At 46.9% G+C, this 12,150-nt stretch overlaps 1 protein-coding gene across 1 annotated transcript; it reads left to right on the top strand.

The window, feature by feature from the left end:
- The first annotated feature begins 32 nt into the window (after positions 1-32).
- MSTO1 (misato mitochondrial distribution and morphology regulator 1) lies at positions 33-12,114 on the top strand. Its single transcript, XM_035098911.2, has 14 exons — positions 33-264; positions 1,288-1,423; positions 2,795-2,864; positions 3,884-3,959; positions 4,353-4,401; positions 4,945-5,086; positions 5,229-5,346; positions 6,291-6,422; positions 8,560-8,712; positions 9,032-9,163; positions 10,008-10,192; positions 10,366-10,470; positions 10,565-10,680; positions 11,723-12,114. The coding sequence occupies exons 1-14, from the start codon at positions 184-186 to the stop codon at positions 11,956-11,958; spliced, it is 1,731 nt and encodes a 576-aa protein (XP_034954802.1). The 5' UTR covers positions 33-183; the 3' UTR covers positions 11,959-12,114.
- Positions 12,115-12,150: the final 36 nt, after the last annotated feature.

Below are 12,150 nucleotides of genomic sequence, written 5' to 3'. Positions count from 1 at the left end.
GTGGCCCGCCTGAGCCAATAGGAGAGCGGAAGGGGTGGGGTTCCCCGAACAGACGCGCGCAACGTCCGCGGTGCCGCCGCCAGCTTGTAAACCGCCTCTGGCGCGTGCGCACTTTCCCATCTGCCGGCCGCTGCTCCCTAACGGCCGCTCTGCGTGTCCTCCGCTCCCATTGGCAATTGGGGGATGTCGGGGGCCCGCGAGGTGGTGACGCTCCAGTTGGGCCACTACGCGGGGAGCGTCGGAGCCCATTGGTGGGGGCTTCAGGTAATACCAGAGGGGGGGGAGGTGCTGATGTGAGGGAAGCCTGTGATTGGGCAGGCTGTGCGCACGCAGGCGGGGAAGGGGCGTGGCGAGCGTGTTTATGCAGCTTCTAGGGCAGTTGCTGTGAGGGGGGGAAATATTTGTTTATTTCACAAAATTTATACACCGCTTGACCGTAAAAAAAGAAAAAGAAAAGCCATCTCCAAGCGATAAAACGATAAAATCAAGAAAAAGATCACAACTCTACTGCATACAAAATTAAAATACTAAAACAGGTTAAAATCACCTCAGCTTTTTAACACCTGCTAGGCCTGTCTCAACAGGATTTATTTTTTCTTAGTCCTGCTCGAAGACACCTGCTTGATCTCAATAGGCAAGGAGTTCAATGGGGAAGCGCCGCCATCTTACAAATGTGGGGAGGGTATTGTGTGACTCTGTGGCAGTTTCGGTTCCGCCAGCAGAAAGGTCTAGTGGGCCAGTGTGGGGCAAAGTGACCTCATAGGTACAACACATCCCAAATAGGAGGTTTGTGGTTAGGCTATGCCACAGGATAGTTGCATGAGCAAAAGAAAAGGAGGTTTGGGGGAAGCCTACCTCACATGGTTGTTGTGAGTAAAATAAAAGTTTGGGACTGGTTTCTCTCTCTGTTGAGCTTATTGTAAGAATAAAATAGGAAGGGGTTAACCTACCTCATTTTTGCCTGTCCTGAGTCTCCCAACATTGTCCCCAAGCATTTTGGAGAGGGAGGAAAGCTTTTCTCTAACCACTTTCTCCATGTCATGCAGAATTGTATACGTCTCCTCTTACCTTTGCTCTAAATTAAAAGCCCCAAATGATGTTGTCCAACAATATCTGGAGGGCCATATCTGGAGGGCCTGAGACTTACACCTCTACTTTCACCAGTTTGAAGCATCTCTTACAAAATAAGTGGAATAAATATACCAAAGGGGTCTCCATAGAGTACTTGCTGGTTTAGAACTCTTTTCTCATTATTATTTTTAAAATTATTTTGTTCCCCCTTCCCAGGAAGCTTCGTTCTGCTTGGATCCTGCAACTGCACAATCAGATGAAGGGATTTGCCATGATGTCCTCTTCCGAGCGGGAAAAACTTTCCAGGGGCGAGAGACATACACACCCCGCCTCATCCTCATGGACCTCAAAGGTGGGTGATAGAAGAAGTGTGGAGTATGGTTTCTGGGAGAGTTTAGCCCAAACCCTCCTCTTCTTCATATCATTTTCTGCATCATGGAAGCCACATGTTGGAAGCAGGAAAACACAGACAGGCCACATTCCTTTGATGTACGTACATTTGCTTTTATTCAAAGCATTTAGACCCTGCTCTTCTGGTGAAGCGGCTTACAAATCAATAAAAGAATATAGTCCTGCCCTCAAGGTTACAACAGATAAATGACATGTCACACAAGAAAAGAATGGGTGGGGAGGGAAGAGGAAAAAGAAAATGAGCTCAGGCACAAATTCTTAAGACATTCCAGGTTACTTATCGTAATCGGCTTGGGCGGAAGTGAGCCACACAGCTACAGGACTTGGCAGTCCTCTGAAAAATATCCTGGCAGCCCAGCCTTCCTGGAAATGCCAGAGACTACCAACCTTTCAGGGTGGGTCCTTGCCCTCTGAGGGTCTAGCCAAAATCTGCCATCTGATTGTCACTCCCGTTGCAGCCAAGATCTTGCTGACATTGTTGCTCCCAGAGCAGATGGTCCTGTGACTGTCCCTCACAAGGCAGGTACAACCAATGGTTTCTATAAGCAAGGAGAAGCAGCCCAGGCCATTTGGGGAAAGCAGACAAGCGAGTGGCAATTTCAGCTTCTGTCAACTTGTTGCTGTTGTTATTGCTGCTATTTATTTATTTTATCCCACCCTTCCTGCACGGAGATCAGGGGGCAGTGTATACAGTACCCACCCCTTTTATCCTTGTAACAACCCTGTGAGGTAGGCTAGGTTCCGATAGATAGCCACAAGACCGATAAGTTTAGTGACTGATCAGGATGGCTGGCTTTATTTATATATTTAAATAGTGTGCGTATACCACTACACAGTCACCTCTAAGTGGTGTACTGGAAACACAATGCAATTATACACCTGTCCCCACTGTATAAGTTTTCTAATCTCCCTGGGACTTGCCAGTTTTGCAAGAGAGAGTACCTGGTATTGAGGACTGCTGTTCTAGCTCATTTCCTTCCTAGGCTGCATAACATACCATACACTCAAAGCACATTACTCCCCCTGCCAAATAACTAGTTAGGTAAGGTTGCTGAGAATCGCAGTACTGGGGGAAACCACAGTTTGCAAGATTTTTTTGTTGGAAAGCCTTTGCTTTAAATTTATGGTGCGTACCATGGTGTGTATTGTATGGCATGTATTATGTAGGCTGAGTGCTGGCCCTTAGAGCTCCCCTGGCATAAAGTAAAAGGAAATTCCTGTGGCCTCTCTTCTGATCTGGGATACTTGGCGTTCATGGTTATTATCTTGGCAAGCAGCTTTCACAGCGACAGCGCTTTTTGTTTCTCTGCAGGGAGCCTGAGTTCTTTGAAGCAGGAGGGATGCCTGTATGCAGATGCAAAAGCAAATACCCCTTTGACATGGTGAGTTCCTCCCCACCCCTGAAAAAACATGTATAATAATAATAATAATAATAATAATAATAATAATAATAATAATAATTTATTTATACCCCGCCCATCTGGCTGGGTTTCCCCAGCCACTCTGGGCGGCTTCCAACAGAAAAATAAAATACAGTAATCTATTAAACATTAAAAGCCTCCCTAAACAGGGCTGCCTTCAGATGTCTTCTAAAAGTCTGGTAGTTGTTTTTCTCTTTGACATCTGATGGGAGGGCGTTCCACAGGGCGGGCGCAACTACCCTGTGCACAGCATAATCAGATCCTTACTAATGATTGTAAGGAAAATCAGATCTATAGGATGGCTTACTAATGATTGTAGGGAAAACCTAACAACAGCTGTCAATGCATTATTGATGCACAGAGGTGAGCATTGTATAGTATACAAAATGGTTTCTGATTTCAGCTTTTAAAAAATGTTTCAAGTCCCTATGGTTGTAGACAGGTTACTACTACAATTTTGGAGGCTAGGAGATGTCAGGCTGGGCAGGGTATTATTTTCACAATAGTTCGCTATGTTCCCCAACACTTCATGAACATCGAGACATTTTCTACAATATTGATGGGAAAGAAAAACTAACAAACCCAATGTTTCTGAGGGAAACATTATTCAACAAGTTAAAATTAACATAAAATCTTGTTATTCATCATGTATGAAGAACCAAAACGTTACTAAGCACCATAGACAGATAAAAAAATCTCATTCTCCCTGCCCACATGCATAATGACTAGATGCTGTGGCAGAAAAGAAAAAAAGTGGTGGGAACGGAAGAAGAAAGCTAGCAAACTCAGACACCAAGTCTTGGAAGTTTTAATCTGCCTAATTACAGTTGCTAGATTTGGGGCAGCAGTGGTGTGGCACTCTAGATCCTGTGTGTTTTAAAGGCAGCAGGGGAGGGCAGTATTATGCACTCCACATACACCCCTCCAATCTCTGCTGCAATTTGTGCAGAACAATGTGGTTAAAAGGCTCAAATTTTCAGGAAGGGAAATCTGACGACGCACCAAGAAGACCCATCTCCTGCGAACCCTTTCCTGCCAGACCTCCACAGGCTGGAGGTAAGATATCCTCTACCCCTGTCGCTTCACTGTTTCTTTTCTGCCCGTGAACCAGTGTTGTTAAGCCTGGAGCTTTTGCCTTGGTGGAAATTCCTGTGTTGCTGGCAATCCTTCTTGAAATTAGGTGCTAACACTCGTATTTCCACTGTCTGTTAAATGCCAAGGGCCGCTGGGGAAATAGCCCCTAGCTTATATGGTTTTAAAAGAGTTAGACCAATTCACAGAGAAGTCTAATGACAGCTGTATAAGTAAGCTCCAGGTTTGTAAGCTGCCCACCAGCATCTGGAGGGCTACAGGTTCACTTCTCCTGAGTTACCAGCAGCTATATGGATCTCTTGATTCCTTTATGGCTAAATCACAGCCTCAGGTCAGAATGTCTTTCTCTCTTTTCAGGATAACAGACTACCCAATGGCAGTTTTGCTCCAAGGACCCTTCCTGGTGGTAAAGATGTGTGTGTGCTCTGCATGCATGGCTTCCTGTAGGGGTAGAATGGGCAGATATGTTTTCAAAGGGTATTTTCAGGACCGCTTCTAATCCGTTCACAAGGTATTCCAAGTTTTGGCTTCATTTGCTAGCCAAATCCATTATTTGTGGTTGCCCTGAGTGACTCTGGCAACTGCAGAAAACATAGGTTATGAAGGGGTGTTAATCCCTTTTGCTGGACTACTGCAGTAAGCCACGCCTAGACTATTACCGCCGCCTACAAAAGCCTGAATAGTACTGTAAGTGAAATAAATTGTCATTCTTTTTCTCCATGGAGGGGGTTGGGGTTAAAGAAAAGAGAGGTTTCTCCTCCATGGGCAGAACTTCTTCTAGAAGTGCTGGTGTGCTCACCTGATAACAGAGAAGCACTTGCCACTGGTGAGCAGGCTTGTATATTAATGGAGCCATTTCCACCCAGCTGATGCCTGTGTTCTGAAGCCATTTTGCCACATAAGCAGTATATAAATTAATAGATGGTGGTGATAACCATTCTGCTTCCAGGCAGACCTCCACTCCGTGAGAAGCAGGATGAGACTTCAACGATGCCTTGCTTGGAGAGCACGACATGCTTCTGGTCGGATTTCCTCCGCACACACCTGCACCCTCGTAGCATAGTAACCATCCACCAGTACAATCACGATGGGTAAGGAATGTTTCTCAGTATTCTGGGCTACCTTTTCCCTGGGCGGGCCAGGAGATGCTGGCTAGCTTGCAGTCCCTGCTAGAATATTGTCTGCCCTCCTCCGGAAGGCGCCTTTGGAACAATGCTGCCACTTTTCTTTCAGGGATTCTAGCCGGCTGGAGACTTTTGGACAAGGGGAGAAGCTGCTACAAGAGGGCACATACCTTGAGGAGCTCGAAGACAGGCTCCACTTCTATGTGGAAGAATGTGACTACTTGCAGGTGAGCATTTGCTATAGTCTTTTGTTCTGCCCAGAAGGGTGGGTGGTGCCATGGGGTGAGGTCCAGCTCGTTTGAGAAACAGCAGTAGAGCAGGCCCTGATGTCTAGTCCCAGAGCAGGGGTGGATAATCTGTGGCCTTCTGTTGCTGGACTACAACTTCCATCATCCCTTTCTGGGTGGGGGCTGATGGGAGTTGGAGTCCAGCATTTGGAAGGCCATGGTTTCCACAGCTGTGCCATAGAGGCTGCACAGTGGCCCAGTTTCCAGGGTTTTGCAGGTGGTTATTGCATTTTAGATATTGGGTAACTTGGCAAATAACAGTTACCTCCTTGGAACTTGACCCGGGGCAGGGGGAGCAGATCCTCCTGAAGAAGCTGCTCAGGCCCTCGGCCATGACATCGCTGCTCATCCCCTTCTCTCCCTTTCCCGCCCCCTCACACCAGCCTGGGAGAGAGGCCTGAAGGCTGAAACATCTGGTGCTTAGATGAGAGGCTGTGCCAGAAACCTCTGGTGCATCCTGCTATTCAGCACTGAGGAGTGCTGGTCAGTTTGGAGCAGAGTTCCCTTTGTCTACTCTCTTTGTCTCCTGCTCCAGCTCACCAGCCTGCCTTCCACCCCTGGGATGAGGCAAGCTCACTGGAAAAGCAATGGAGCAGCCCATTTCAATGGCACTGCTTAATTCTCAGGCAAGCTGTGTCTGCGCTACTCCCTGAGGACTTGGCCAGGATGTGGCACCACCCAGGTTTAACATGCCGCATCTCAGCAGCACCCAGGCTCCTGGGGCATTTGTCCCTTCAGCATGGGGAAGGCTGTGAAGCAGCTGAGATTAGATGTGGCACAGCCTGGGCTTGCAGCAGTGTGCAGGCACCAACTCTTGAGTTGTCAGGTCACCCGAATTCCGGCCTCTGATCACAACCTATCTACACATTTCCCTCCCTGCACAGGGATTCCAGGTTCTCTGTGACCTCCACAACGGATTTTCAGGGGTTGGGTCAAAGGTCACGGAGCTGCTTCAGGATGAGTATGCAGGGAAGGGAGTCCTGACATGGGGGCTGACGCCAGTGCTTAAGGCAGCTGTAAGTATGCCCCCCCCCCAAGGCAAACTCTTTGCTCTTCCCACCCCTCCTGAAAAGTGTTATTGGTTGGGAATGAAAGCAGTTCAGAAATATCACTGAGAACCAGTGTTGTGTAGAGGATGGAGGGCTGGGCTTAAGCTGGGAAGATAAATTTAGGTGGACATATACAGTGAGGGGGGAAAGTATTTGATCCCCTGCTAAATTTGCCCATATGCCCTCTGACAGAGAAATGACTAGTCCATAATTTTAATGGTAGGTTTATTGTAGCTGTGAGAGACAGAATAACAACAGGAAAAACCCCAGAAACCCATAAGACAAAAGTCAGAGATTGATGTGCATTAAAATGAGTATTTGATCCCCTATCAACCAGCCAGATGTCAGGCTACCTGGTATCTTCACTGTATGTAACGGACTGAGATTAGAAGCACCTGATTTAAGGGAGAGGTTTTACCTGTAATCCCAGCTCGTTAGAGTAAGTACCTGTACAAAAGACACCTGTCGACAGAAGCAAACAATCCAGCACTGTACTTACACCGGACTAAATCAGATATATAATCAGATCTGATTGAATATAATTGATTATAACAGAATATAATAAATATGATTAAATACATTTCAGGGATCATCCTAAGCATTTATTAGCTAGTTAATATTATACTCCTCTCACAGTAAAGCTATATGAAATCATATAAACTATCCCTCTTCCTGATATCTCTCATTCCTGCTTAACATATTGGGATACTAAATTCCATTTATTCACCATCTCCATGTTCCTCTCCTTAACTTTCAGTAATGCTCTTAGCTTTATCATACTGAATTTCCCCCAAAGTTTCCTGATCAAATCACTTTTAGTTTGGCTTATGGGCATTTTTCCATGGTCTAGCATAGAAGATTCTATCCATCATTATAAAGTACAATACCCCAAGACCAATATATAGATTTGATTTTCCTTTTCATGTGATTCAGTACACACATCAATGCATCTAGTGGGGAAACAGTTCAAAAATATTTATTGAAGAACTTAGTTAAAACATCAGAAACAGGATGAAAGGAAATGATAATTAAGTAACTTAGTTTTGACAAAAAGCAGAATTCATAATTAGTTGATGTCTAGAAAGATCTTAGATTAATCCATTAGCTCTTCATCGAGATTGTGTAGTCAGTTCATTATTTAGGTAAAAGTTAATTAGTTACTCAAAGATCTACTTACTAGATCTTTGAAGGCAGGAGAGAGAGCTGCATAAGTGGTCACCTTAGGACTCTTATTTCCTAATTCACTATGGGTTATAGCCTACTAATTTGTTCTCCGAGTAGACCTATTGAAACTAATGGCCCTAAATTAGTAATGCCCATTAATTTCAATGGATGTATTCTGAATGACATCGGATGCAACCCCATTTGATGAATGCAGAAACAAATCCTTTAGAAGCGTGAAACATATAGAGTTAGCACATAGTCTGGAAATCGAGGGACCCAGGTGGCTCTGTGGGTTAAACCACTGAGCCTAGGGCTTGCCGATCAGAAGGTCAGCGGTTCGAATCCCTGTGGCGTGGTGAGCTCCCGTTGCTCGGTCCCAGCTCCTGCCAAGCTAGCAGTTCGAAAGCACATCAAAATGCAAGTAGATAAATAGATACCACTCCAGCGGGAAGGTAAACGGCATTTCCGTGTGCTGCTCTGGTTCGCCAGAAGTGGCTTTGTCATGCTGGCCACATGACCTGGAAACTATACGCCGGCTCCCTCGGCCAATAATGCGAGATGAGCGTGCAACCCCAGAGTTGGTCACGACTGGACCTAATGGTCAGGGGTCCCTTTACCTTTACCTTTAGTCTGGAAATACCTGCACTTGCACCCAGACCAAACTTTCATTAGAATGGGCTCTCTTTGTCTCACTTCCCAATCCCAAATTGCAAACTGTTTCTCCCTTCTCAATCCTGCACCTTCTGAACTGTTTTGTTGGCCTGCCTGTCCCATGTTCTGTAATTTGTCCTGTTGAAAATAAATAATCTCAATGTCCCCACCCCCCAAAAAAGAAATTGCATAAAGACAAGCTCACTGTTCCCACTTGCTCTAAGTACACACTGTGAGTTTTTGTGCAACACTACCCTTCTGATGTGACTGCTTTTCTACCACCTTGCAGATTCCACAAAGGAATTTTTACAGGCTCATGAACACAGTCTTGGCGATGGTCCGTCTTTCCAGCCACAGTTCACTCTTCTGCCCCTTGTCACTATGTGGAAGCCTGGGGCTCAGACCAGCGCCCCCCGTCACACTCCCATATGTGCACTATGAGGTCAGTATTCCTGCAGGTGGCCACCTTCTGGATATGCATGCGCACACACATGGAGGATGGAGGAATAAGAACTCCTTTGAGCTGTGTGTGAAGTTTGTGCATCCTGTATCACCTTCCCTCATTTCCCCTGACCCTGCTTCTAAGGATCCTCATAACTTCTTTTCCTTAGTATCAAACTGGAATTTCAGCCACCAGAATTTTCCTTCTGCAACGCACAGTGCACTAGACTCAAATAGCATCTGTTGGGAGCAGAAATATGAACTTCGGGGAGTAGATGTTCCTTGATATGACTGTGCCTTGATTTTATAACCCTCTGCAGGCAGCACTGGACTATCACACGAGTGCCATCCTCGCTACAGCCCTGGACACGGTCACTGCTCCCTACCGGCTCCAGACATCAGCCATCTCCATGTCACAACTTGCTGAGACCCTGAATTTCTCTGGGCGGAAGGTACTGTGATTCTCTTTGAACTCCTGCCATTTCCCTAGCCAACCCTTCAATCTCTCAAAAACAAAGTTGGAAGTTGCAGGATTTCTAATGTTCAGAGTGTAAAATGAGAACAGCTTCCATCAGGACCAGGAATGTACACTCAGTTACTAAGTGCCTTAAACGCCCCAGCGCTAGTTTGTCTGGATTAGCTTTTATAGCTTATACCAATTTGGACTATTGGATTTTCTAGCTCACTCAGTGTTGTCGACCCTGACTGGCAGCAGCACTCCAGGGTTTCAGGCAGGGAGTCTTTCTCCAGACCTACCTGGAGACACCAGGGATGAAACCTGGCACCATCTGCATGCAAAGCAGATGCTCTGGCACTGAGCTATGAGTCTTTTAAAATAGGAGTTTAAATGCATTAATAGTGGCATATTTGGCAAGAGAATCCTCCCCCCGTGGGCCATCAGATACTGGCAGGAATGAAATTTCACCCCCATCAGATCTTCCTTTTGGAGAAATCTACCAGATCAGTTTGGCTTCATAATTAGGCCCCAATTTTGACCAGTCAGTGCACTGAAGGCAATGAAACCAGTTTATTTCCCCCCCCCTCAAACTGTGGCTTAATGGCCTTTAAAACTCACAATTTTCTCCAAGTTGGGTTTTTCTTTCCCTTCCAAGCATCATCCGGCCCACTTGCTGGAGTCCCACTCTTGTGGTGCACCCTGGTTGGTTCCGGCATTTTTACTTGTTCTGGTACACAGCACTTTGGGGTAACCTGTCAGGGCTTTGGAGAAGTCAGTCCCTTCTAGCCCTACATCTGCTGGTGATCACTATATGCCTCCTCCTCCTCCTCCTCCTCCAGGTGGCAGCTGCAGTAGCAGCTGTACCATTTCCTGTGGCACAGGAGCAGTCCCTTCCCGATGCTTTGTGCAACCAGCAGCCTGCCATGCCCTGGAGCCCACTGTCTTCATGCGGCGAGCAAAGAGAGAGCCACTGTTTCGCTCAGTCTGTTGTGCTGAGAGGAATCAACAAGGAGCACCAAGTCAGGTAAGAGGTTTGGGTGGGTGGGGGTTCTTCCTTCAATGGTGGCAGGGGAGTGGGCCTAGAGAGGGTTACTCCTCTCACTGTTTCTGAAGGCAGAGCTACGCAGATGACTTTAGTAGGAACACACATACACATCCCTGGGGCCTTGACCCATTCCCCACTTGCGTCTCTTGCAGCAATTCCCCTTCAGGCACTGAGCCGAAGTCTGTCCTCCACATGTGTGAGACAGGACAGGAGGTGCTGGCCCGCTACTTGTACACCGTCTCCCCCAGAACCTTGAGGTTAGTAAAACTAAGAGGAAAGGTGGGGGGGGGGTATAGGAAAGGTGGTGACCGGGCTTCTGTCCCTAATGCTTGTTTTGTGCTTGTGGTGCAGCACATCACACTTACTTCGAGACCCTTGCAAGCTGCTGGCTCCCTACCCCCAGTACTTCTCTCCTCTCCTCAACAACCATGGATTCCTCTTGGAGAAGCCTTCAAGCCCTTCAGCAGGTAAGAAGCCTGGGCTCTGGATAATGCAGTAGAAGCAGGAGGTCACTCAGCTGAGAAGGTGAAGTCTCAGGTTTGTGTTTGGCCCATTATAACTTTTGTGGTGAGGGGTAAGGAAAAGTGGGAATGTGGAGTTCTGTGAGGTAACATGTTAGAAACCCACTTGAAACTATCTTGGCACTTTTACTGTGGCTGCACCCCTAACCCCACTTACTGCAGAAGTCAGCTCCGCTATACTTAGAAAGACTTACTTCTACATAAACTGGGTTAGGGCTGCACTGTGGAAGTTCCCGGGTGATGGGTAGGGGCCTAAGTATTCGTCCTCTCCTCCCAATTCAGTAGAAGTATTTTACAGATAGTGGCTCCCACTTTCAATTCCCAGCAGTTCCAGTTTAAAAAGGGACCATGGCCCATCACTGCCAGTTGGTGTACATAGGTCAGGGCTCACGAGCCTGTGGCCTTCCAGTTGCTGAACTGCAGCTCCCCTCATCCTTGACCATTTGCCCTACTGCCTGGGGCTGATAGGGGTTAGAGCCCGACAAGTTATTCAACTCTTCTTTATACCCCTGTGCTTTTAATGTGTGATCGATTCCTGATTGGTTGGGGCATGGGCATAGGACATGAGTGTGACCATGTGTTGGACGACAGCTCCCCTCACCCCTTAGCATTAGAGTCTGGAAGGCATGAGGCTGGGAAAGGCTTGCATATGTCCAGAAAGTTTGGCAAAAAGCTAATTCAACGACTCGCCAAGTACTTCCCGTTTGATGTTTTCCGTCACTTTCCCACCACTGTGTTGTAGAAACATTGATTCTCAATAGGCCAGCACTGTCCCAGTGAAGCAAGGCTGGCTGGTATTATCTCTCCCTCCCTTTTGCACTAGGACAAGGCAAGAGTTTCAACCAGGGGCTGGGTGGGCACCAGCCTCATTTGGAAGATGGGTTATGTTAGGCCATTGACAAGGCTACGGGGGCAGTAGACAAAGGTGTTCTGCCACTGCTGCAGTTGGAATGGGTTTTCTCAAATCCTTTCATTCTCTCCTACACAGCTGTTGAAAGTATCCCTGTCTTTGGAGCCCTCCAGTCCTTGGCTATCCTGCGTAAAACCCTTGGCAGTTTCTATGAAGAGCTGCGTCAAGTTGACGTCCGGCGGTGGGCAAGCTTTTTCTCAGTAGGAATTGAAATGGATGACTTTGAGGAAGCTCTGGAGGAGCTGAGGACACTGTCCCACTGTTACAAAGAGAGCGGGGGCTCAGCAGCAGATTCAGAGGATGAAATGGACTGAGTGGGTGTGTATTTTCTGCAGTGCCTTTGAACAGGAAAACATCTACTAGCCCTTGCACACCTTTATCAAAACAATAAATCCCCGCATACAGTCTCCTCCATTATGCATCATGTCTTGTGCTACTAAAGCTGTTAAGCTAAAGGTGTTTTTTTTAAGTCATCTGCCTGACCTTCAGGCCTGCAGCAACCTGAC

The sequence above is a fragment of the Zootoca vivipara genome, chromosome 17 (assembly GCF_963506605.1).
Source record: "Zootoca vivipara chromosome 17, rZooViv1.1, whole genome shotgun sequence".
In the NCBI taxonomy this organism is placed as follows: domain Eukaryota; kingdom Metazoa; phylum Chordata; class Lepidosauria; order Squamata; family Lacertidae; genus Zootoca; species Zootoca vivipara.
The sequence above is the reverse complement of the archived record's forward strand: the minus strand, read 5'-3'. Positions and strand labels throughout refer to the sequence as shown.